A 27181-nucleotide genomic window follows, 5' to 3' on the forward strand; every position below is an offset into this window, starting at 1 on the left:
CCCAAGTGGTCAAATTCACCCAAGATCACTCGACCTTTAAGAAGCGGCTCAAGACCTTCCTTTTCGGTAGAGCATATGCCGTGAGCCCTCCTGGTGTTACATCCTTCTGAACCACGGCAGCCATATCGACAGCTTGTCACCTTCCCTCTCTCCCTCTCCCTCCTGTTGTTCCTCTTTCCCTTCTCTGACACTAATTACTGTATTTTGTATTAATGTTGTTTACTAGACTACTGTACGCCACATTGAGCCTGCCCATGGGTGTGAATAATGTGGAATATAAATGCCACAAATAAATAAATAAATGTGGGCCACCATTCACCTACTCTAAGCATTTCCCTGTTTGTTCCTGACAGCTTGCAGCAGGAGACCAGCCCCATAAAACCCCTTCACCCTGTAGCCCCACACCCTTTGGATAGACTGCATAGAGCTCCTCAAAGTAAAGGTGTGTTGACTCGCACTAGGCATCTTCTAGTACCAATCAGAAAGTGTGCATAGACAGTGCCTAGACCAGTGGTTCCTAAACCTGGTCCTGGAGGCATCCCAGCCAGTCAAGTTTTCAGGCTATCCAGTGGAAGCAGTGCATGCAAATATCTCTCATGAATATCCATGTGAATATCCTGAAAACCTGACTGGCTGGGGTGCCTCCAGAACCAGGTTTGGGAACCACTGGCCTAGACTGTCATTTACTCTCTGTTCTACATGCTTGTTTGCCCACAACCAACATGGCTGAGTGCTTGGGAAGATGCACAAACAGCTTCTTCCTATCTACATATTTACAGCAATGTGGACATTGGAAAGGAGGGAAGGGAAACAAAATATATACAACTATGGGGGATATATATATGAGGAGGGAAAGGAACTGTTATACATGCCTGTTGTATCACAATAGCAACTAATCAGGTGTGCTTGGCTATAACAGAGACTAGAGTTTACTCTGTGTTCAGCAGGCCAGAGGGCAGAGGAATAGTGTAGGCAGAAGCTGTCTGAAAGGGAGGAAGAGCAGGAACTGTCACTGGAGGAACCCCCCCCCCCCATGCAATTTGCAGATGGTCCTGTAGAGGGTGACAGGCCCCAACCTCAGGGGCTACTGAACATGAGGGGCAGAACAGGGATAAAGTTAAAATATGCTGGAATTCTGATGATTGTGGGGATGAGTGAACTATTTAGGGAATGACAATGCATAAATAAAATGTTTCCCCTCTATCCTGGGAATGGGTGGGCACATGGGCAAAGTTAAATGGGATCTACCACACAAATGGAGATGTGGAGGACTGACACTAAACAGTAGGAGACAGCTGAAAAGAGACATGAAGTGCAAGGCTGGAGAGAAGCCACCAGATGTGGATCCTGTGAACCTCAGGCCTGTGGAGAACATGGTACACAGACACATTCCCAGGATATTCCCCCCCCCCCCCCCCTTCAGGCAGGCAGGCAGCCACAAATGGTTTCTCCATGACATTCACAGCTGTGCATATCCCCACAGTCCCATGGCATCAATAAATAGGTAAATAGCATTCAGACAATTTGTATCACAGTCCACTGCTGTCCCTTGTGTTCCTCCTGGCCAGTGCCTGTGCTCTATCTTGTCTAGCAGCCAGGTCCTGCAAAAAGCAAGGAATCCTTTGTTAGAAGATACATAAGGCAGACCATGTGTCAGGTCAGCTTCCTACCAGAAGGGGAAGGGTAGGATCAGAGGTCTCTGCTTACTTGCAGACAGTGGCAAAAGGGGACTCCAGTTGATTAGAGCTTCCAGGGTTCCGCTGCTTGATGCTGAGGAGACAGAATGGAGAGCAAATGAGTTAGTTTCCCAGGTTTGGAAGATCTAGGCAGGTGAGAAACCACCTCCCCCTTAGCAAATAGTAAGGCAATGTTGAAGGTCAAAAATGACATCTAAATCACAGATGTCATTCTTCCCAAAACATTTCATGTGTGAATCATTATAGAAAAAAAATGTCCATCTCCCAAATGTTTAAGTGGCCATAGCTGAAATGTCTGCAGTTCCCTATAAAAATGTGTATCTCGGGATTTTCAAACTTCCACATCCCACAATTGCTATGGCACCCAACAAGTAGGTTCCAAGCAGGAAGTGCAATTTCAGGGATGCAGAAATTGAACTCCTTGTTAAGGAGATCACGGTACGCCATGCCAATCTCTTTGCTCCCAAGGGGCAAACAATATGCGCTTATACGAAAGGAAAAGAGTGGGTCGCTATATGCAGCAAGTTTAATGTGGTCTACCACGCAAAAAGGGAGGTGGAGGACAGCAAGAGGAAATGAAGGCAGCTGAAGAGGTTTGTGAGGCACAAGGCTGGGGCCAATCTGCCGAGTGCAGACACCGTGAACCTCACCCCTGTGGAAGCTTGTGGTGCAAAGCAGGGGCGTAACCAGACCGGCAGGAGGGGGGTCCAGAGCCCGAGGTGAGGGGGCACATTTTAGCCCCCCCCCCCCCCCGGCGCCGCCGACCCCCCCTCTGCCACTTTTGATCCTCCCCCGGTGCCCCTCCTCTTTAGACCCCCCCTTCCCGCCGTTGCCAACCCTGCTCCGCCACTGTCAGGTACCTGTGCTGGCGGGGGTCCCCAACCCCCGCCAGTCAAAGTCCTCTTCAGCACCGGTCTCCGGGCCGGCGTGTTGCTGCAGCTGATCTGGATGGAAGGGTTCTGTTTCTGTGTGAGTCGTCCTGACGTCCTGCACGTTCAAGGTAATATCTGTTTCCCCTTCTCGCGCAGCTTGTGCAATCAACCTTCTGCATCCATGTTGTCTTTCTTTATTGTTAGTGGAATTTTTATTAATCTCACTTAGATTTTCAATCATGCCAGCTTGTGCATAAGGATTGTACACAGAGGAAATTATAATAAGCAGAGTAATAATTAGTTATAAATCGAATCAGCGTGTCATTTGGAGGGGCTGGTTAAAGGGACACCCTAGTACCATTATATTTGTGCAGAAATTTTTTTCTCCTGGTAAAGGACCACTAAACACACATCATGTTATGAGAATCAGGTGCTCACATTCAGAGTTTCTATCTATTTATTTACTCATTTATGACATTTATCCCACATTAAACACGAATTAGATGAAACCTGGGAGCATTTAAAATCTTTTTTTTTCTCCTGTGCCTACATCAAAAGAAAAAAAGATGGCATGTTGGAACTTGCTCCTTTTGCTTTGTGGAACGCAGTGGTTATCGGACCAGTGAGGAAGTTCACTCAGTGACTGAGGTTAGAAAACAAACTCCACAGGCTAAGCTTCTGAGGTCTTTTCCTTCGAAGAGTAAAATAAGCATTAGCTTGCTATTCTGTAGTAAAAATATCTTTTTGAGCACAGCAGCCAGACAAGTTAGCAGTTGAAGTGGTATATTATAAAAATGCACTTGCCTTTTTTTTATTACTACTATTTCACAGAGAAGGTATTGATTAAAGAGGGAAGGATTTCCTTCGTGCACAACTGTCCAGAGTCAGTCTAAATGTGCCAACATTGTCCAGTTCAGCACACTATTAGCATCCAAGTTCATTCAAAGTTAATTTATGTTCAGTGGAAAATAAATCTGTTGGCTCAGGCTGCTCGCTATGTGAATATTCAATCACTGTTTCATTATTGCTACCAAGTATTACATATTAAGGGGATTTGTTTAATTCATTTATCCAGTCTACATATATATGGTTTTGCTTTTAAACCCAAAGGTTTCCTACGATAGCATTGTGCATATTTGAATTAGTTCATTTTGTACAAGTTTTGCTTGATTTGTCTTTATTTGAAATAAAAAAATGTTTAAAACACATCTTGTCAACAAGGGGTGGGGCTAGGTAGGGCGGGGCTAGGTGGGACAGGGGCGGGCCCTACCGAACTGGTCTGCACAGGGCTCCACAATTGCTAAGTGACCCTGACTGAGGGGAAGCGGTCTGTGGCGTAGAACTGAACCATGTTGTTCTGGAGTGCCTGGATGGTAGTGGGAAAGGTAATATAGTGTGAGGTGTGGGTGAGGAAGGCATCGAGGAACTGAGCAAGACAGCTGGAGATGGTGGGCAGAGTAAGGCCTATATTGACTGCTAGTACTGACTGGAAAGTGCTGGTGGGCAGAAAGGCGAGGGAGATAGTAACCTTCAGGTGGACTGGCACAGGATTATTCCTGCATGTCCTGGGCTGGAGAAGGGGTTGTAGCTTGTCAAAGAGGTGCTGTATGGCAGCCCTGTCAAAGCGTACCTAGCAGTTCATTCCTAGTCAGTGAGATCCAGGAAGTGGGTGTGGGACCTTTAGACTCTCTGATAGGGATATCTCCTCCAGGGCCTCCCCTCCAAACTCTCATCCACATCCAGCAAGGCATGAGCCACCAAAGCATTCAGCACATCCATGATTGGCATGCAGGTGTCCCACCACCACAGGTGCAACCCAATAATCCCAGAAATATCACTGTGCATATCTCCACCTACTGCACCTCGTAAGCTCCAGCACCAGCACCCGCATCAGCACACAGTTGTGAGACACACACCAGCTGCCCAGAACACTCACTCTCCCACCACCAACAAACAGTCTAGACACACACAGCTGCAGCACAGAACACAGTGACAAACTAGGACTGGACAGACGAACAATGAGAGACACAGGAGAAGCAGGTAGGGAAGTATAATGGGAGGTGTGAGGGTTTGGGGACAGTGAGGGTTTGGTAAGAGAAGGAGGTAAGATATAGAGGAAGGGATCGATGTGGCTGGAGGGGGGTAGCAGATGTGGGCAAGAAGTTGAGGAGGTGAGACAGAAGATGCAAGGCAGAAAATGTGAGGGTCAAAAAGTTCAGACTGGGGCAAACACACAAAGGTAACAAAGCACTCAGCAACTCCCAACTATTTCTACAAAGGACACTTCCACCTCTCCACTCTCCAAATCAGAAAAATCACAAATGGGTCTAAAGACAGGTTTAGCCTTACCCTAGACGCTTTTAGAGCAGGTCTAATTCTGGGCTGTTTTCTTTCTGTCCCCAGGAAGTCATTTTGCTATCTGTCATTGGCAATAAACGTCCATCACTTAACACCGCCCATGTCATGCCCACAAAACGCCCTCTCTGGGAATGACTTCTTTTTGGCGGCTAACATACTTGGGCGTGGTTTTTGTTTGTTTGTTTGATTATACGTTGTAGATGTTTTTCTGCAAGAAATGAATATATCTGCCTGTTATGCCATTTTTTGGACATTTTCTATTTTGAAAATGAGCCCCAAAATCAATTTGAGATGTGTGCTACATAGAAAGCAGCATTTAATGCCACTATAAAGTGGTGCAACCCATTTTGTTAACACTGACTATTGATTTGTGGGCTCCAGAAACTTTATTTTAATGCCATTACTGAAAACACACATACTGAATCCCATAAGCAGAACAAATATCATGGCCTGTCCCAGATGTAGTTTCTCCTACTTTTCTCCCCCCAATTTTGATCTGTTAAAAACATATATTCACTAGAGATTTAATAATAGAAGAACAATACCTTTTACAGTGCCCATGGGCAAACTTCCTACTTCTATCATTTGCCCTATAAACTTGCAGGTCAATATGTAAAAACACATATCCAAACAGCAGCACCTGCTATCCAGATAAGTGCTATTGGCTATTTCTATCTGGCACTTTTCAGTAGCAGTATCTATACAGTGCTGCAGAAAATCATTAGTGACCATGTGGATAGTGCTGGAGTGGAGTATGCACAATTCCTGGAGACATCGACATTGGAGTGGGGTGGGTCACTGAGGACATGGCCTTACCAATGTTTTGCCCAACACAGCATCTGCAACTAGAGATGCTGAAGATTGGTTTATTTCACCTCTCCAACTAAAAAGATGTTCTGCCACTCCTGCCTGGAATTATCCAAATAGCAGTGTAAGGTGATTCTCTTGGTGTAATGCAGTTCTTAAGAGATTTCATATACAGGGCCCCACAGAATGTTCATCCTGGCTCTGCCCTCTCTTGAATCAGCACATGCACACTATTCTTCAAGGGAACAGTTTCTCTTAGGGGAAGGGATATCCCTTCAAGGCCAAGGAGTAGATTTCGCTCTTCACCACAAATGCTCAGAAACACATATGGAGTGGTCCAACTAACTTTACTGAAAACTCAGACCACATACTGCTTTGAGGTAATCTTTCTGTCCTGAGGTCGTACAGCGTTGATAAACACTGTAAAGTTCTACACTCTTCCTCTGTCTCTATGATCCCTTTCAATAAATACCAGCATCTTTAATGTTCCACGTTCTTCCTCGATCTGTGTCTGTGATCTCTTTCAATAAATACCAGTATTTTTGGAAGGCAAGAGTTTCCCAGTTCTGCCCAAAACTTCATAGTCTGTCCTTTCAGGGACCTCTTCCACATAGACTTTCGCAACAATGGAATAAGAACATAAGAAAAGCCATACTGGTCCATCTAGCCCAGTATATTGTTTCCAACAGTGGCCAATCCAGGTCACAAATACCTGGCAGAAACCCAAATAGTAGCAACTTCCCATGCTACCAGTCCCAGGGCAAGCAGTGGCTTCCCCCTTTCTGTCTTAATAGCAGACTATGGACTTTTCCTCCAGGAACTTGTCCAAACCTTTTTTCAGACCTGCTTCCAGGGACAGTCCGTTTCCAGGGACAGCAAGAAATGCTTTCATTAACGTCGTCATCTGCTGCCGCTGGTCTTGAGGCAGCAGGAAATGATGTTTTACAAGGTGTCTCCCGCTGTCACTGGAAAGGGAAGCTGTGCGGGGGCAGAACTGTGGGTGGTTCTGGGCAGGCTTGGCGGAGCTATGGGTGGGCTGGGTGGAGCTATGGGTAGGTTGGTGCGGCTATGGGCAGGCCCTAAATCTCCCGCTCGGGAGGCTGACCCCCTTGGCAGCGCTGTTTTTTAAACCCAGATATGCTAACTGCTGTTACTACATCTTCTGGCAATGAGTTCCAAAGCTTAACTATTCATTGAATGAAAAAATCTTTCCCCACAGTACCTTCTCCTGTAGTTAAGCTCCTGGTTGGTTCTTCTCTCTCTTTTCCTTCCTTACCCTTGCAACTCAAGCCCTCAGATTAACTCCTTTCTTCAACATTCAGACAGATAGGTGGGTAAAACCTCAGATTTTTACATGTTTTTCACACAAGACACAAACTTAACAATCAAGGGAGGTTTCTCAGTGTATATAAACTAATTAGGCCCAAAAGCTGAGCCTAATCTACACCACACGTGAGGGTTCTTTGGCTTAAATAAGGGCAGGCAGAACCATTGCAGCCATTCCAGCAGAGGATACTGACTACATAGTTTGTAACCTTTAGATTGTAAGCTCTCCTGAGCAGGGACTGTCCTTCCCCATGTGAAACTTGTACAGCGCTGCGTAACCCTGGCAGCGCTATAGAAATGCTAAGTAGTAGTAGTAGTAGTAGTAGTAGGATGATATAGCAGCTGGTATACACCTTCTCTCTACACTAAGTTGTTGTGGTCATGAATCCAGGAGCAGACTGGGCTAATGTGAGTCTTGAAAGGATCCTTACAGCAGCAATATTCAAGGGGAGATGCACAGAATTCTGGCGCTATTCCCTATAGCACTGGAAAATACTGGCTCTCACAATGAGAAACAAATAGCGACCAATGCTCAACACTAACAGCATGCAAATTATATGCTCGCTGTTAGTGTTGAGCATTGGTCAGTAAAGGGGTTGGAACGTTCCCGGTGCATGTTCACAAGAGCTGTGATGTAAATGCAGCTCTTTTGCACACGTCTAGTGAATGGGGGGGGGAGGAGGGAGCTCCCAATGTGCTTAAAAGTTTAACAACCCCCTCCCAAACTGTACGAATAGGACTTTTTGCTCTCCAGAAGCAGGGATTTGGTGGCCTCCTCTACCAGACCCATCGTAATGCTAAGCTAGTGCCTGATCTTTAGGAAGATGCAAAAAAGAAGCAGTCGTAACTCTTGCCTTCCCTCCAGCAGTCACTGGAGGTGCCTCTGACAGGTGCAGCAGCACAGTCTTCTGCTTTTCTGTGTCCTCACTTTCACGCTCCAGCAGAAATTCTGGGCAGAGAGGGCTGCAAAAGTCACCCTGCCCTAACAACTAAAACCTCCGGAGCTGTCAGTAGATTTTGGTTGTTAGTGCAGGGGGTTTCCATGCGACATTTCTCTGTGCATTGCACAGAATCGCTAATAATCTCATTTTAATACTAGCAAGTCCATTAGAAAGGAACTTTCGATCACTGCTTCTGTGCACAATATAGCATTGGCTGAAAGCCTCTGCATTAGCCGCACAATAACGTTTATTTAGACTGGCTAAAACCGGTCTAAATGAAACACTGCAAGCACAGTAACCTTTGAGCATCTCTGTCTCAATCCGCTATCTGCTATTAATATAGACATGAGGAAAGCCACTACTTTTCCCTGGGATCAGTACCATGGATTCTTTCTACTCTTTGGGATTCTGCCAGGTACTAGTGACCTGGATTGGCCACTGTTGGAACAGGATATTGGGCTAGATGGACCATCAGTTTGACCCAGTATGCCTAATCTTATATTCTTATGACAGCTTTATTGCTGCCGTAAGTTGTCTGGATATCTTATCCAGATAGCGGACTGAATATTGCCGCTATCTGGATAATTCTGCTGGCCACTGTCTGGTGCTGAATATCTGGATATATTTTAATGGCTGCAGCAAGTATTTTTAAAAAAGCATTAACTGGGGTGACTTAATATTGGGCCTGTGGAGTATAGAACCTGTTTCTTTTTTCTCTAAAGTATTTAAATTGTTTCTGATCAAGTCAAAAAGGAGATAACCTCCAAGGACGGAGCTAAATTCTTGATTATGTAAGCATAGATATGTTTTACTAGAAATTCCAGGAACGACTAATTCAGAGGCATATGATTTCTTAAGTGCTAGTGATGGCTTGAGTTACAATTATTCTCCTTTTCCAAATCATATTATGAACTTCCTTTTCACAGGTACTAGCTTGCTGCAAGAAGTAGTGTATCTTGTAAGTCAGGGAGCTGACCCTGATGAGATTGGATTGATGAATATAGATGAACAACTACCTGTCCTAGAGTATCCTCAACCTGGTCTTGATATAATTAAGGTAGGTCTGACTTAGTCTATGTGCTTAGTTTTGAATATGCACATGACTGAAATTTACATTATGTTTTAAAAAGAATTCATTTTTAGTGATGTTTTCACACACCAGAACACAAATAAGCAATATTAACGCATGCACAAAATCCTTTAAAACTAGTAATGGGGAAAAGACTTTATATCTTTGTTTGAAGAAGAAAGAAACAGAGAAGAATTTAGGCAGATAAAGACCATATGGCCTATCTAGTCTGCCTATCAATGCCATCTACTGTCCCTATCACTCTCTTAGAGATCCTATGTACTTCTCCCAAACTGTCTTGAATTCAGATACTGTTTTTGTCTTCACCATTTCCACCGGGAGGCCATTCACCACCCTTTCCATGAAGAAGTATTTCCTCAGGTTACTTGTTAGGTGAGAAGAAGGCCTCAAGCCACTCAGCATTTCAACAAGTTGTTTTGTCAGTATTAGTTTAATATGCCATCCATGAATACTGTGCCATACAAGATAATTCACACTGGGCTAGATTTACTGAAATGTGTTAGCATGTGCTAGCATGCATTAATGCCTGTTATTTACAATCAGAAAACATACATAAGGGATTCTAGTTCCACCTCCTGAAGCAGTGGGTTTGCAAAACAAGTGGCCCTTGTCGGGGTTTTGGACAGCTGGAATTTGTTCATGCATTGCATCACTTGAAAAGAGCCCTTTAATGCACTGGAACAGTAGCAATTTGATGAGCTGGTATTAGGAAAAGATGCCTCTCCTGTTAAGCTAAGTACTTGTGGGATTTTATTTTGATGTAAGTCATGAACCACCAGCAGTGTTTGTTGGAACTTTGGGGATTTGACATGGACATTTTTGTGTGTGTTTTTTGATGACTAAAACGAACTGTGTGGGTTTTGGCTATTTTTCTCCGTTTTTTTGGTGAGCATCTTTTTTTTCTCTATTTTTTGAGGTTTTTTGTTGCTCTCCTTTTTCTGAAGATAGATAATTTAATGAGGCCAATGATAATACCTGAGAATCCTTTAGGGAAAGACTGACTTGTTTGGTCAGACCAATGCTATTTGAGCTTTGAGGCCTCGTTTATTTAGATTTTGAGATAGCTCTCCACAGTCTGGGTTAGCCATCTTGTTAGCAAATTGCATGTTTCATGCTTGTTTTGGGATTGCCTGTTATTTATCTCATGTCCAATTTTATGCAATGGGACCTATTAACTAGTGGTTTCAATATAGTGTCATTTATCCAGAATAGCTGGATCAAGGCCATTCTGGACAACATATTTTCCCAGGTAATTAATTAATTTTTTTAAATGAGCAAAGTGCAACTGTTTATTGACCACCAAACCATAAACAAGGTGTCAATTGGCACTTAATGCCATCAATGTGTAAGGGGATCCTTGTTTCGGGTAGTATATTCACATAATACCTCCAAAGGCTGACAAAAATATATTAATTTTTCTCCCAGTTCTCTCCCCTCTTTCATGCAGCGCTTACAAACTCTTCTTCAAGGGGTCAGTTCTCTCCAGGGGGAAGAGCTCAGGCTCACACTTCACCAAATTTCTCAGACTAGTATGGGATGCTCCAACTAACTTTACTGAAGACTAGTTTAAAACACGTACTGCTTTGAGGTAGTCTTTCTTTTCAGAGGTTGCAGAGCATTAAGTAAACACTGTTCGGCAGTGGCGTAGCAAGGGCGGGGCGGTGGGGGCGGTCCGCCCCGGGTGTCAACGGGTGGGGGGTGCATCCGTCCACCCCCCCCCCCCCCGCTGCAGCGCCTCCCCCTTGACACAGTCCCCACCTGCCTACGAGCTCCGTCCATCTGCAGACGAAGATGGCACCCCCCCCCCCGACACGGTCCCACCTGCCTACGAGCTCCATCCATCTGCAGCGCTGCTGTAAAGAAGAAATCGCTTCGTCGGCCCTTCCCTCACTCACTGTGTCCCGCCCTCTGACGTAACTTACTATTTCCTCAAGGGCGGGACACAGTGAGTGAGGGAAGGGCCGACGAAGTGATTTCTTCTTTACAGCAGCGCTGCAGATGGATGGAGCTCGTAGGCAGGTGGGGACCGTGTCAATGGGGTGGCGCTGCACCGGGGGTGGTGGTGGTGTGTTGGTCTGCGCCGGGGGGGGGTGCAGCGGCGATCCACCCTGGGTGGCAGCCGCCCCCACTACGCCACTGCTGTTCTGTATAACCACACATCATACGTTCAACTTTAGTCAAGGTTTGATATACTGTCCTAGGCCAAAAGTCTCCAGAGCGGTTTACAGTTGCATGAAAGTCATAGAACAATGAGCCAGACAGGAAGAGAAGAGGAGCAGGAGAAGAAAATAAGCAGGTGTGGGAATGAGAAAGAAAGAACAGAACTCCATTTGGTACAGAATAGGGAAGAGCAAAACAGAAATAAGACAATGAGAAAGTGAAATGCTGCTACTGCAGTCCATACTATACCCGCTGGCAGGGATCTGAAGAAGAGAAGAGCAAGGAAGCTAAGTGAGCCTGTGCCAGAGCCGGTGGTTGGGAGGTGGGGCTGGTGGTTGGGAGGCGGAGATAGTGCGGGGCAGACTTATACGGTCTGTGCCCTGAAGAGCACAGGTACAAATCAAAGTAGGGTATACACAAAAAGCAGCAAATATGAGTTATCTTGTTGGGCAGACTGGATGGACCGTGCAGGTCTTTTTCTGCCGTCATCTACTATGTTACTATGTTACTATGATTAGAGACCAAAAACATTCTTGAAAAGGAGAGTTTTAAGAGCAGAACGGAAATCCGTGAGTATAGTTATCAATCTCAGTTAGGGAGGGAGAATATTTTAGAGGGAGGGTCCCTAAACAAAGGCTGTATTACAAACAGACGTGTAACGTATATGCCGGAAAGAAGGGACTTGAAGCAAGTTGGATTGAGACGAACGGAGCATCCTAGAGGGAGTGTAAGGAACTAAGTGTCGAGAGAGGTAAAGTGGCAAACCTGAGTGGGGAATTTTGTGGATCAGAATAAGAGTTTTGAAGGTAATTTGGTGTTTAACAGGAAGCTAGTGTTCCTTTATTAGTAGGAGTTTCACATGATCATACTTTGTTGAGTTAGAAATTTTGGACCAATTGAAGTTGGCGATTGCTATTTATGGGGTCCTATTTAGTCGCTTAGCTAAGCAAGCACTGGCACTGAATTGCACTACATAGCTGCCAGCTCCTCCCTGATTCTGCTCTCTGAATGCCCCTATCCAGCCCACTTCAAAAATGTACAGTCAGAGTGTGAAATTCAGTGGCACTGCCCAGTTAAGTGCTGCTGAGTATCAGTGGCTGCTCCACAGAGCACTATTTAAGGGGTGCCCATTTGCTATAGAATATGCTCCTATTGTGCATCTTCAGCACATCTAACTGGAGGCACCCTGTTATGGATCCCCCCACCCCACCACTGTTTATAGGTCTATGGATTTATGAGTAGGAGGGGCAGGTTGGAGAATTTTTGGGAGGTGTGTTAACTAGCTATTGTAATTGGGAATCGTGCTCCTAGTGAACAGGTGACCCTGGACTCTTTCTATTTTGTGCTCCTCTCCCCTCCCCTCCTCAATTTGGTAGAGAACCTGTGGTGTTACTTGTAAATAGGGAGGAAACATGTATTAGTTTTTGGTGATCTTCTGTCAACTATTGGTTAGCACAGTCCGGTCCTGGAGTACCCCTTGCCAGTCAGGTTTTTAGGATATCCACAATGAATATGAATGAAAGAGATTTGCAAATAATGGAGGCAGTGCATGCAAATCTTTCTCAATCCACATATACTCAGGATTGCAGACCAAATTACTTACATATTTTACCAGACCTCAGGAGCACAACTCTGAGCTCCACTTCTTCATAGCTCTAAACTTTACGTACTTTTTCATCATCGGTCTTAGTCCAATTATTATTCAATCTTCTTAACTTATTTGAAACTAAATGTAATAAATTCAATAAAAATCTTAACATCTATAAAGACTTCAACTCGGTAAGGGGGCCTTTTATCCAACACACGCTGCACTTGCACATAAGTACATAAGTAATGCCATACTGGGAAAAGACCAAGGGTCCATCGAGTCCAGCATCCTGTCCACGACAGCGGCCAATCCGGGTCAAGGGCACCTGGCAAGCTTCCCAAACATACAAACATTCTATACATGTTATTCCTGGAATTGTGGATTTTTCCCAAGTCCATTTAGTAGCGGTTTATGGACTTGTCCATTAGGAAACCGTCCAACCCCTTTTTAAACTCTGCTATGCTAACCGCCTTCACCACTTATGTACTTATATGTACTTATGTGTTTCACCCCATGGCTTTTTCAAAGATCTGCCCCTATAAATAAATACCAATATTAGATGGTATATTATATATTATTAATACTTAATCTATCAAAAATCTTATCTTACATAAATACCTTATAATGCCATATTCATCTATAGCCGCAGCTTTCCATGACCAAGATGGCAGCAGCATCTAAGCTCTTCCTTATATAACCAATTTAAACAGCTGATCTTTCCTACCCAATGACAGACTGCCTGAATCAAATTAATGATGACTTTTTTTTGTTGTTACATTTGTACCCCATGCTTTCCCACTCATGGCAGGCTCAATTCGGCTTACATGGGGCAATGGAGGGTTAAGTGACTTGCCCAGAGTCACAAGGAGCTGCCTGTGCTTGAAGTGGGAATTGAACTCAGTTCCTCAGGACCAAAGTCCACCACCCTAACCACTAGGCCACTCCTCCATGTTGATTTCAACATTCAGATTGAAGGGATTAATTGTATTTAATGAATGTGTCCACTGTTATTCTTTGTCATTTTAAATATTTCTCCTAATCCTAACCTTCCCTCTGCACTTTTACTTGATCTATTCTCGTCCATCTAAGTTCACTTACAGAATGACCAGAAGCCAGCCAATGTTGTACTAAAGGGGCTTGCTGATTCCCTGTATTACCCCATCCTGCACTTCATTTCTTGCTCGCCAACTCTGTCCCTTCTGAGACCCTTATCTACTTCTGTCTCATAGTTACATAGTAAATGACGGCAGGTAAAGACCTGAACGGTCCATCCAGTCTGCCCAACAAGATAAACTCATTTTACATGGTATGTGGTACTTTATATGTATACCCGAGTTTGATTTGTCCTTGCTATTCTCAGGGCACAGAGAATAGAAGTCTGCCCGACACTGTTCTTGTACTAAAAGTTCTGAAGCTAACATCAAAGCCCCTTAAAATTTATACCAGCCCATCCGTATCTATTCAGTTACAATCATGGCTTAGACCATAGAAGTCTGCCCAGCACTGGTTTAGCTTCCCAATTATCAGCGTTGCCACTCAATCTCCACTAAGATTCTATGGATCCATTCCTTTTAAACAGGCACAATTCTCCCGCACTTCTACCCCATGAGCAGAGATAATTGCGCTGCTTAAATTTGCATGCATTATCTCTGATCAGAGGTCTAATAGCGCCCCGCGCTGTTCCAGTGCTATTTTAGAGAGCTGTTTGGAACAGCGCGGGGCTTTTGATCATCTGCCTGTCACTGAGAGGGTGGTAGGTACCTGGAATGCCCTTTCATGGGAGGTGGTGGAGATGCAAACAGTAACGGAATTCAAAAATGTATGGGATAAACACAAAGGAATCCTGTTTGGAAGGAATGGATCCAAAGAAGCTTAGTGGAAATTAGATAGCAACACCGCTAATTGGGAAGCAAAGCCAGTGCTGGATAAGACTTCTACAGTCTGTGCTCTGATCGTGGCTGAATAGATTTGGATGGGCTGCAGTGGAGCTTTTCAGGGGGCTTGACAACTTCAGAAATTAGAAAAAGGACAGTACTGGGCAGACTTCTACGGTCTGTGCCCTGAAAATGGCAAGGACAAATCAAGATCAGATATACATATGAAGTATCATATCATACTGTATGTAATAATTTTATCTTGTTGAGCAGACTGGATGGACTGTACAGGTCTTTATCTGCTGTCATCTACTATGTTACTATGGGGCTCATTTTCAAAAGAGAAAAACATCCAAAAAATGGCAAAAATCTGCATTTGGACTTTTTCTCACAAAAACGTCCAACTTGGTATTTTCAAAACCAATTTGTAGACATTTTTTTATGAAGTTCATCAGAAGTGCATTCAAATCACGAGGGGGATATCAAGTGTGTATTAAGGGCAGGATCTGGATGTTCCTAGCACTTGGACGTTTTTCTGCCATAATGGAACAAAACAAATACATCCAGGGCTATAAGTTGGATGTTTTGGTCTAGACCTGTTTTATTAACAATTAAGCCACAAAAAAGTGCCCTAAATGACCAGATGACCACTGCAGGAAGAAAGGAATAACACCCCCTTACTCCTTCAGTGGTCACTGACCCCCTCCCACCCCGCAAAGATGTAAATGAAACAATACATACCAGCCTCTATGAGACTTACAGATGTTATGGTCAGTCCTATTAGAGCAGTAAGCAGGTTCATGGAATAGCCTAGTGGTTGGTGCAATGCACTGTAGAGAAGGTGACCCAGGCCCATAATCTACTCTATTACACTTGTAGTGGAAAGTGTAAGCCCCTTCCCCCCCCCCCCAAACCAACTATACCCATGCATAGGTGACACCTGCAGCCATAAGGGCTATTGTAGTGGTGTATAGTTGGGTACAGTAGGATTTTCATGGGTTTTGAAGTGCTTACCATACAATATAAGGGGGTAATGGCAAGATGTGTACCTGGGACCTTTTATGTGAAGTCCACTACAGTGCTCCACTGTTCTGCTGGGATGCCTGTGTGGCCAGTCTACTAGGAAAGCTGGCTCCTCCTACATCCCAATGGAATTTTGTGCGTTTTTCACTTGGATGGGGTTTGTTTTTTTACATGGTCCAAAAAGACAGACATACTAATCACAACAACTTCTAGAAAATGGTCATTTTCAAAGAACAAAGATAGATGTTTTTCTGGTTTGAAAATTGTCATTTTCACTACTTAATTTTTGGACGTTTTCAGCAAAACGTCCAAAGTGGGATTTAGACATCATATCGAAAATGCCCCTCCATGTTATAAACTGGGACAGATCAAATGTCCGTCAAGCTCAGTATCCTATTTCTAACAGTGGCCAATCCAGGTTACAAGTACCTGCAAGATCCCAAAACAGTAAAACAGATTTTATGTTGCTTATCCTAGAAACAAGTAGTGGATTGTCCCATTTTAATAATGACTTATGGACTTTTCTTTTAGAAAATTATTCAGACCTTTTTAAAATTCTGATAAGCTAACTGCTTTTACCACGTGCTCTGGCAATGAATTCCAGAGTTTAATTGCATGTTGAGTGAAGAAATATTTTCTCCAGTTTGTTTTAAATTTACTACTTAGTAGCTTCATTGCAGGCCCTCTTGTCCTAGTATTTTTGGAAAGGGTAAACAAGTGATTCATTTCTACCCATTCCACTCTACTCAGTATTTTATAGACCTCTGTCATATCTCCCTTCAGCTATCTCTTCCCCAAACTGAACAGTCCTAGCCACTTTACCTTTCCTCATAGGGAAGTCATCCCATCCCCTTTATCATTTTTGTTGCTCTTCTCTGTACCTTTTCTAATTCCGCTATATCTTTTTTGACATGTGGTGACCAGAACCAGAAGCGGAGCCAGGTTGACGGCGCGGGGGGAGCGAAAGTGGCGCGAGAGAAGACTTCCATCGGCGCCAGCACACATTTTCAATGCAACACGTTGAGAAAAAATAGGCGCCACGCTGGCAGAACTCTGTTTGGGGGAGCGGCTGCTCCCCTGGCGCCCCCTAGCTATGCCAGTGGAACTGCACACAGTATTTGAGGTGCAGACGCACCATGGAGCAATACAAAGACATTAGAATATACTATTATTGCTTTTCACTCCTTTCCTAATAATTCCAAACACACCATTTGCTTTCTTAGCTGCTGCTGCACACTAAGCAGAAGATTTCAATGTATGATCACAGATGACACCTGGATCCTTTTCCTGGGAGTTGACTCCTAATGTGGAACCGTGCATCATGTAGCTACAATTTGGGTTCCTCTTATCCACATGCATCACTTTGTACTTGCTCACATTAAACATCATCTGCCATTTGGATGCCAAGTTGCCCAATCTCTAAAGATCCTGTTGCAATTTTTCACAATCCTCTTGCGATTTAACAGCTACTACTACTACTACTACTATTTAGCATTTCTATAGCACTACAAGGCGTACGCAGCGCTGCACAAACATAGAAGAAAGACAGTCCCTGCTCAAAGAGCTTACAATCTAATAGACAAGAAATAAAGTAAGCAAATCAAATCAATTAATGTTTACAGGAAGGAGGAGAGCTTTGAATAAACAGCTTTGAATAACTTTGTGTCATCAGCAAATTTAATTACCTTGTTAGTTATTCCCATCTGTGGACCATTTATAAATATATTAAAAAGCAGTGGTCCCAGCAGAAACCCCTGGGAAACCTACTATCTACCCATCTCCATTGAGAATACTGACCATTTAACCCTACTCTTTGTTTCTTTCTTGTAACCTGTATTCACAATAGGACACTTTATTTGGATTTTGCTCACACCTTTTCAGTAGTAGCTCCCCGTCCCTGGAGGGCTCACCTAAGGCAATGGAGAGTTAAGTTACTTGCCAGCCTCCCTCCCACATTTTCCTATGTCATTGGTACCTACATGTACAAAGACAGCATGCTCCTCCCCTGCACATTCTACAATTTTATCTAGGTAATGTGTGTGGTCCATCACCTTTGCACTAGGCAAACAAGTGATCAAGCGATCCTTAGGTCCACCTGCCACCCAGCTATCTACATGCCTAATTATCGAATCTTCAACTACAACAACTGTCCTAATCCTTCTCTCCTGGGCAGAAGCCCCTAGAGACATCCTCAGTGTGAGAGAATATTACATCCCCTAGATGGCAGGTCCTGGCTACAGGATCACTTCCTGCCTCTCTACAGTGTTGCTTTCCCTTCAGGAGACCTTTCTCCTTCATGGCAGCACAGAGGTTGCTAGACTAGAGGTGGGACTTCTCTACTTTGTACTTGTAGGCCTCCTCTATAAATCTCTCTGTCTGCCTCAGCTCTTCCAAGTCTGTTACTGTAGTCTCCAGAAATCAGACCCATTCCCTGAGTGCTAGGAGCTCTTTTTCCAGTACACATATATGACTTCTCACCAACTGGGAGATAAACATGTGGCACTCAGTACAAAAGACTGGATAGCCACTGCTTGCCCAAGGATTGGTAGAATGGAATGTTGCTACTAATTGGGTTTCTGCCAGGTACTTGTGACCTGGATTGGCCACTGTTGGAAATAGGAGACTGGGCTAGATGGACCATTGCACTGACCCAGTATGGCTATTCTTATGTTCTTAAGTTAGAACTCTTCAGCTTGGAAAAGAGACGGCTGATGGGAGATATAATAGAGGTCTACAAAAAAATGAGTGGTTTAGATGTCACAGTCTCAGGCTCTAAGCAAACTGTCATAGATTCAGGAACAAAGTGAGCTCTTGGGCTGCCATTGGCAAGTGGAGGCAGCAGGCAAAACCCTCTAACCAGGACTGGACTAAACAAGCAAGACTGGAACAGCAGGATTGGAACTGAAACTGAAGGCAGACAGCAGTGGAACAACAGGACTGGAGCTAAAGCTGTAGGCAGGCAGGACTGGAACAAGCAGGACTGGAACAACAGGACTGGAGCTGAAGCTATAGGCAGGCAGAACTGGAACAAGCAGAACTGGAACAACAGGACTGGAGCTGAAGCTGTAGGCAGGCAGGACTGGAACAAGCAGGTAAGGCAGACTAGGCTGAGCTCAAGGCTGGACAGACTAGGTAGAGTTCAAGGTGAGACAGACAAGGCAGAGCTCAAGGCTGGGCAGACTAGGTAGAGTGCAAGGTGAGACAGACTAGGCTAAGCTCAAGGCTGGGTCACAAGGCCACACAAACACACAAGAGAATAAATAGGCAATAACCAAGACAGAAGTGCTAACACCAACACACAGACAAGCTAAAGAACTAAGGCTGAAGTGCTAAGCCTTGCACACAGACAGAAGAACTAAAGCAGAAGTGCTACCCCTAGCACACAGAAGAAGAACAAAGCAGAAAGGCTAACCATAGCACAGAGACAAACAAAAGGACTAAAGGTGAAGTGCCACACAGGCACACTAACTAGGAAACAGGACAGAAGTGCTAACAAGCACACCGACTAGGAAACAGGGCAGAAGTGCTAACAAACACACCGACAAACCTGGAGACCTTTGGCTTTGCAAAGGCTCTGAATGAATGTCTTGACCTTCCTTATAAAGGCCCTCACTGATGATGTCACAACTACAGGACAGAGGCAGGAAACACACCGAACACCAGAATGAGGCTTGGAACACACAGAAAGTGGCAGCAGGGGCAACAATGCAAAGGAAAAGAACAGAGTGGAGCTACCTCTGAAGCTGACCACCGGAAGGCAAGGTGAGATGAAAGTGGAGTTACAACCACAGTTGATATAGTAGAATGGATAAATGCAAATTGATTTTTTACTGTTTCAAAAAATACAAAGACTAGGGGACACTCAAAGAAATTACATGGTACCAATTTTAAAACAAACAGGAGGAAATATTTTTTTCATTCAATGAATAGCTAAGCTCTGGAACTTGTTGCCAAAGGATGTTGTATCGGCAGTTAGTGTATTTGAGTTTAAAAAAAGGTTTGAACGGATTTTTGGAGGAAGAATCTGTAGTTTGCTATTAAGATAGACAGGGGGGAAGCCATTGCTTGTCCTGGGATTGGTAGCATTACTACTATTTGGGTTTCTGCCAGGTACTTGTGACCTGGATTGTCCACTGTTGGAAACAGGATACTGGGCTAAATGTGTTACTCTGATCCACTAGTCGTGAGCCCTTACGCCCAAGCTGAAGTCAAAAGGGGTCTAGGAAAGGCCTGGGGTGGACCGAACCACAACAAGACAATAATAGAACTCAGGGTACTCACCCAGAACTCCAGGCACCCAAGGAATGGTGCCGAACACCTGCAAGGAAAGGGAACTACAGACGATGTTCGGACTGCACCAGCAGATAGGCAGGACCCAGATACTGAAGGAGGAGACACAGGAACCGGCTGGCAGCAATAGGGTACTGCAAGTGGTGAAGCAGGAACAAAATACTGGAACTGCTAACCAGGACTTCACCTGCTCTTGGCCACCGTTCCCCAGGGGTTGAGCCCCTGGGTGCACGCAGCCGGCAGGACTTGATGGACAAACAGCGGAAGCAGAAGTTGAAGCAGGCAAAGCTGAACCAGATTGACAGAAACATGGCAGACCAGGCAGAGCCCAGCACAAGAGGGAAAATAGTAAAACTAAACCAGAAGGGAAAATAGGCAGCACACAGAACTCCAAGGCACAAACAACCCACACAGCCAGGACTGAGACTGCAGTGCTAACAATAGCACACACCCAAAGAAAACAAAGGCAAGACCACAACAGAAAGATAACTAAAACAAACAAGCTAGAAGGACACAGAAGACAGGAGGAGGAGTGGCCTAGTGGTTGGGGTAGTTGGGGTGGTGGACTTTGGTCCTGGGGAACTGAGGAACTGAGTTCGATTCCCACTTCAGGCACAGGCAGCTCCTTGTGACTCTGAGCAAGTCACTTAACCCTCCATTGCCCCAGGTACAAATAAGTACCTGTATACAATATGTAAGCCGCATTGAGCCTGCCATGAGTGGGAAAGCGCGGGGTACAAATGTAACAAAAAAAACCAAACAAACACTACAGCCAGTCAAACAGAGAGCACAGCCCCAGTGGCGTACCAAGGTGGGGGCGGTCCGCCCCGGGTGCACGCCGCTGGGGGGGTGCCGCAGCGCGTGCCTGCTCTGAGTTCGCTAAACTTCGTCGCTTGTTTGCTGCAGCTCCCTCTGCCTCGGAACAGGTTACTTCCTGTTCTGGGGCAGAGGGAGCTGCAGCGAAGTGAAGTTTAGTGAACTTGGAGCAGGCGCGTGCCGCGGCACCCCCCCCCCCAGCGGCGTGCACCCGGGGGGGTGTCATTTCACCGGGGGGGGGGGGAGGTGTCATTTAGCAGGGGGGGGGGGGGCGCATCGGCGCTCTGCGTCGGGTGCCATCCAGGCCAGGAACGCCACTTCACAGCCCAGCTGCAGAAAGTAGCTAATTAAGCACAAAGACTTCCGAGAAAACTCTGACAAGCCAGCAACCAGACAAACACAAAGAGGGAGGAAACAGACTCACCCCAGAGCACAGAGCAACCAGCTCACAAGAAATTAAGGTCAAAGGCTTATAGCAGGAAAATCCTAACGCCAAAGCAGTGTTTACCTGAAACTGCAGGTTAAAGTAGATCCTGGCTGCTGACGTCTGTAGCTGCAGACATCAGCCCCCACCCAGCTGCCCAATCAGATGTAAGTCCCACCCAGCTTCCCGAGCAGAGAGGTTTCCAGCTCCTCCCTAGCCTGTTAGCAGAGTGGGTTCCAGCCTCTCCTTAGCCTGTTTAGCAGAAGCATAACAAGATGAACCACTGGTCTGACCCAGTATGACTATTATTATGTTCTTATGACTGTATTTCTAAGAGCTAATTACTGGCTGATAGAGATGCCGTAATTAAATTTGCAGCATCCTAATTGGTTCAAGGGCCTATAAATCAGAGATCAGGCCATAAAGTCTAAACTGAGGTTTCCTGTGACTATTGCCTGTGCTTTATACTGATACTATCCTCCATTTATGTATTTATTCCTTTCACTCTCTGCCCCTAATTCTCCTATCTCTCTTACCTGGCCTTTACCCATCATTTTTCCTTTGTCTCTCCTCCTCCCCACCAGCTCCATTCTCTCTCCTGTCCCCCACTTTCTTCTAAATTCTAATGTGGTCTGTTGTATTTTCTCGCTGTTCCCTCTCCAGCTACCAGATGGATCCCCAGACGTCTGTTCTCCAGTACCAGTAGCTAGGTCTCCTTATCTTACACTCCTGACACAGTTTAATTCCATGACTTCTCTCCTCCGCCCCCCCCCCCCCCCCCCCCCACCACCACCATTTTGATCCTCTGAAGTTAATATTTTAGAAAATAGACATTTTACTTGTATTAAAATGCTCTTCTGGACTATTTTGATTTAGGAACTTACATCTCCTCGTCTCATAAAAAGCCACCTGCCATATCGTTTTTTGCCTGCAGATCTACACAATGGGGAGTCTAAGGTAAGTAATTAATCAGAATCTCAATGTCTCATTTAACAAGTACAATTTCATTTTTTTCAAGAAAACTTATTCGACAAAATGTTTCTTCTTCATAGGTAATTTATATGGCTCGCAATCCCAAAGACCTTGTAGTGTCCTATTACCAGTTTCACCGTTCCTTAAGAACTATGAGCTACAGAGGAACCTTTCAAGAATTCTGTCGAAGGTTTATGAATGATAAATGTAAGGAACAGAACTAAAAGTTTTTGTCTATGGGTAAAGCACATTGTATAACTTGTGTTGTAGATTATAATTTTGTCTGCATTTCTACAATCAGAACAGCAGCACTACCATGAACTAAATAATTCATTTGGAAGGCAGAACACATAATACCAAAAAGGGTTAGATTTTTAAAGCAAGTTAGCTGGCTAAACCCGGCATTTGTTCCAATATTTTTATTTATTTTTAAGAGAAACAACAACAATGCCAGATGACAATATAAGCAAATGACTAAACCAGTGGCGTAGCTACGTGGGGCCTGAGGGGGCCGGGGCCCCCGCAGATTCACCCCAGGACCCCCCTCCCGGCGAACCCGCCCCCGCCGCCGCCTACCTTTACTTTTGCTGGCGGGGGATCCCACTCCCCGCCAGCCGACGTCTTCTCAGTCCTTCCTGCACTTCAATTTGTTTGCTGACGTCCTGCACGTAATTATACGTGCAGGACGTCAGACTCAGAGAACAGTTCTGTTCTCTGAGTCTGACGTCCTGCACCTACAACGTGCAGGACGTCAGCAAACAAATTGAAGAGCGGGAAGCGACTAAGAAGAAGACGTCGGCTGGCGGGGAGTGGGATCCCCCGCCAGCAAAAGTAAAGGTAGGCTGCAGCGGCGGCGGGTTCGCGGCGGGAGGGGGGGCGGCAATGTCGGCGGTGGGGGGGGGGCGGCGCCGGGGGGAGGGCTAAAATGTGCCCCCTCCCCCCGGGCTCGGACCCCTCTCCCACGGAAGGCTGGCTACGCCCCTGGACTAAACAGATCAGTCAGCGCGGAAAGAAAAAGACTATAACTAAGCATCAATATACATGTCTGAAGTAATGAGTGAACAATGATTATTATTGTATCATAATAGTCACAGTGTAAATGCATATATTTCAATTCTATGAAGTAGTATTATGCAGTTGGTCTTGTAAAGGAGCCCATATTTTCTTATATTTAAGAAGTGAATTAAATTTTTCAGCAGCTGCATATTCATATTTAGCTAGTAAACACAATGAGATCCACCATGCCAAGTAATTTACTTTGGATAAGTCTTTCCAGCAGAAGAAGAGTGTTCTTAAGGATAGATGAAGAAGTATGTCCAGTAATTGTGCTTGATATTTATCCAGTGGAGATTGTATTGCCAAGGAGCCTAATATGGCTATCTTAAAAGAGAAAGAATCCGAAATGTTTAATGTGGATGATGTGGAAGGGCATAATCAAACGGGGGCGTCCATCTCTATGGACGTTCCAGCGAAGGGGCGGGAAAACCCATATTATCAAAACAAGATGGGCGTCCATCTTTCGTTTCGATAATACGGTCGGGGACGCCCAAATCTCAACATTTAGGTTGACCTTAGAGATGGTTGACCTAAATGTTGAGATGGTCGACCTTAGAAATTGTCGACCCCGGTTTACGGCCATAATGGAAACCGAGGACGCCCATCTCAAAAACGACCAAATCCAAGGCATTTGGTCATGGGAGGAGCCAGCATTCATAGTGCACTGGTCCTTCTTACATGCCAGGACACCAACCGGACACCCTAGGGGGCACTGCAGTGAACTTCAGAAATTGCTCCCAGGTGCATAGCTCCTTTACCTTGGGTGCTGAGCACCCCAACCCCCCCCTAAAACCCACTCCCCACAACTGTACACCACTACCATAGCCCTTAAGGATGAAGGGGGGCACCTACATGTGGGTACAGTGGGTTTCGGGTGGGTTTTGGAAGGCTCACATTTACTGCACCCACTACAAACTGCTCCAGGGACCTGCATACTGCTGTGATGGAGCTGGGTATGACATTTGAGGCTGGCATAGAGGCTGGCAAAAATGTTTTTTTAATATTTTTTTTGGGTAGGAGGGGGTTGGTGACCACTGGGGGAGTAAGGGGAGGTCATCCCCAATTCCCTCTGGTGGTCATCTGGTCAGTTCGGGCACCTTTTTGAGGCTTGGTCGTAAAAAAAAAGGGACCAAGTAAAGTCGACCAAATGCTCGTAAGAGACGCCCTTCTTTTTTCCATTATCGGGTGAGGACGCCCATCTCTTAACCACGCCCCTGCCCTCGGTACACTGCCGACATGCCCCCGTGAACTTTGGTCGTCCCCGCGAAGGAAAGCAGTTGAGGACGCAAAAAATCGGCTTTTGATTATGCCGATTTGGGCGACCTCTGGAGAAGGACACCCATCTCCCGATTTGTGTCGGAAGATGGGCGTCCTTCCCTTTCAAAAATAAGCCTGCTAGTGTTCCATATGGCACACCAGTAATCTTGTATAAATGAGTTCCAATATTCATATCACAGGTCCAGCATTTGTTCAGGTGATTATTTGTAGTTTTGTTCAACTTGGCCAGTTTAGATGGTGTCCAGAAAGCTTTGTGCGCCAAAAAGAACATGGATTGTGAGGTAGATGCTGACTTAGTGGAATGTGTAGTCTTATGCCAAAATTTTTGTGACTCTCGTTCATCTAGATGATAATTTAGGTCATGCTTCCATGACTGCATAGTCCGTGCTTTTTTTGTGCCGGTACGTGCCGGTACAGCGTACCAGCACCTTTTTCCTGAGGTCCGGCTCACTTGCCTGCTCCCTTCCGTTCCTGCTCCTGCGCTCCAAAATCTTTTGATTACCCGGTCGCGATTCTCCTCTCTCCCCTGCCCTCCCCTCCATGTCCAGCAATTCTCTCTTCCCTCCCCTGCCCTCCCCTCCATGTCCAGCATGTCGCCTCTCTCCCCTGCCCTCCCCTCTCCAAGTCACGGCGAACCGGAAGTAAAGGCAGCAGTGCTCACTGAGGCAGGTAGGTTCATCTCCTCTCGCGTTGCTTCCCTCTCAGTGCTTCCCGCCTTCGAGGGCGGGACACACTGAGAGGGATGCGAGAGGAGACGAACCTGCCTGCATGTCTGCCTCAGTGAGCACTGCTGCCTTCACTTCGGGTTCACCGCAACTTGGAGAGGGGAGGGCAGGGGAGAGAGGCGACATACTGGACATTGAGGGGAGGGAAGAGAGAATCGCTGGACATGGAGGGGAGGGCAGGCTGGAGCTGTAACAGCTTACAGAAATTATTTATAATGAAAAAGAATCACATTATTTTTTTCTCCTATACTAGTATAATATTTTCAAGGATGTCAGTTTTTATGCGCCATGGCTGGTATAAGGGGTGTGGCTAATGTGGATGTGGCTATAAAAGGGGTGGAGCCATATGTGGTGACCCTGCCCATAATGAGTACCAGCACCTTTTTGGTGGGTGGACCATGCACGGTGCAGGACATAAGGTGTCAGAAACAGATGATCCCACAACGAAGGCACTGGAGTTGACCAGTGCTGAAGAAAACTCTTCGGCTGGTGGGGTTTGGGGACCCCCGCCAGCAAAGTAGGTACCTGATGCGGCGGCGGGGGGGGGGGGGGGGGGGTCAAATGTAGAGGAGGCCTACTACATTAATATAACAGCAATTAAATTTAACAGGAAAAAAAAAACATTGGGACAGCATTGAAAAACAGGTAATCAACCTTACTTTGTATATTAAAGAGAATATACTTTTTTTTTGTTGCATTTGTACCCCGCGCTTTCCCACTCATGGCAGGCTCAATGTGGCTTACATGGGGCAATGGAGGGTTAAGTGACTTGCCCAGAGTCACAAGGAGCTGCCTGTGCCTGAAGTGGGAATCAAACTCAGTTCCTCAGTTCTCCAGGACCAAAGTCCACCACCCTAACCACTAGGCCACTCCTTCACATGCAGGAGATGAGGGAAACAGAGATGGGCGTCCTCGGTTTCCATTATGGCCGAAAACCGGGGTCGACAATTTCTAAGGTCGACCATCTCAACATTTAGGTCGACCATCTCTAAGGTCAACCTAAAAGTTGGGATTTGGGCGTCCCCGACCGTATTATCGAAACGAAAGATAGACGCCCATCTTGTTTTGATAATACGGGTTTTCCCGCCCCTTCGCTGGAACGTCCTTAGAGATGGACGCCCCCGTTCGATTATGCCCTTCCACATCATCCACATTAAACATTTCGAATTCTTTCTCTTTTAAGATAGCCATATTAGGCTCCTTTGCAATACAATCTCCACTGGATAAATATCAAGCACAATTACTGGACATACTTCTTCACCTATCCTTAAGAACACTCTTCTTCTGCTGGAAAGACTTATCCAAAGTAAATTACTTGGCATGGTGGATCTCATTGTGTTTACTTGCACTGCATATTGCATACTTTGGAACTGAATCCCAGAAAGCAGTACTAGATAGTAATGCTTAAGGTTGAATTGTCATGATGCATCTATTTTACTCGGGGAAATTTCCTCCAAGTAATTACCATGGCGTCTGGTTCCGTGAAATCTTTGGTTTTATTATTAAATGTGACCCGCATGCGCGCTGGGTAAAAGATTCCAAATCTGGCGTTTATCTCTCTCAGCTTGGGGCAAAAAGAAAGTAGTAATTTTCTCTGTTTAATAGTATTCCTGTTCAGATCTGGTAAGAATTGCAAAACAGAACCTTCGTACTTAATAGGAGTTCTGGTTTTGGCCTGTTGCATAATGTCTGAGACTTGATTATAACATAGAACCCTGAAGACTATTTACTGTGGGTATTTGTCTTGCGGTCTCTGAAAAGTTGGTACTCTGTGTGCGGGTTCTATTTCAAAGTCTTTGCTAAATTGTAAATTAAGCAATTCGGGTATGAATTTTTCCAAAAAGGAGATCGTATTTGGCCCTTTTACTGTTTCCGGAAGGCCCA

The 27181-nt window shown here is 45.3% G+C and overlaps 1 protein-coding gene across 1 annotated transcript in view; it reads left to right on the top strand.

The window, feature by feature from the left end:
• The window catches only part of SULT4A1 (sulfotransferase family 4A member 1), a 112287-nt gene that overhangs the window by 26705 nt on the left and 58401 nt on the right, over nucleotides 1-27181 (top strand). The window contains exons 2-4 of the mRNA XM_030215014.1: nucleotides 8928-9058; nucleotides 22143-22223; nucleotides 22319-22445. Coding sequence (XP_030070874.1) covers nucleotides 8928-9058; nucleotides 22143-22223; nucleotides 22319-22445 — 339 coding nt within the window. The remainder of the gene's footprint in view (nucleotides 1-8927; nucleotides 9059-22142; nucleotides 22224-22318; nucleotides 22446-27181) is intronic.

This window comes from Microcaecilia unicolor, chromosome 9 (assembly GCF_901765095.1).
Source record: "Microcaecilia unicolor chromosome 9, aMicUni1.1, whole genome shotgun sequence".
NCBI lineage: Eukaryota > Metazoa > Chordata > Amphibia > Gymnophiona > Siphonopidae > Microcaecilia > Microcaecilia unicolor.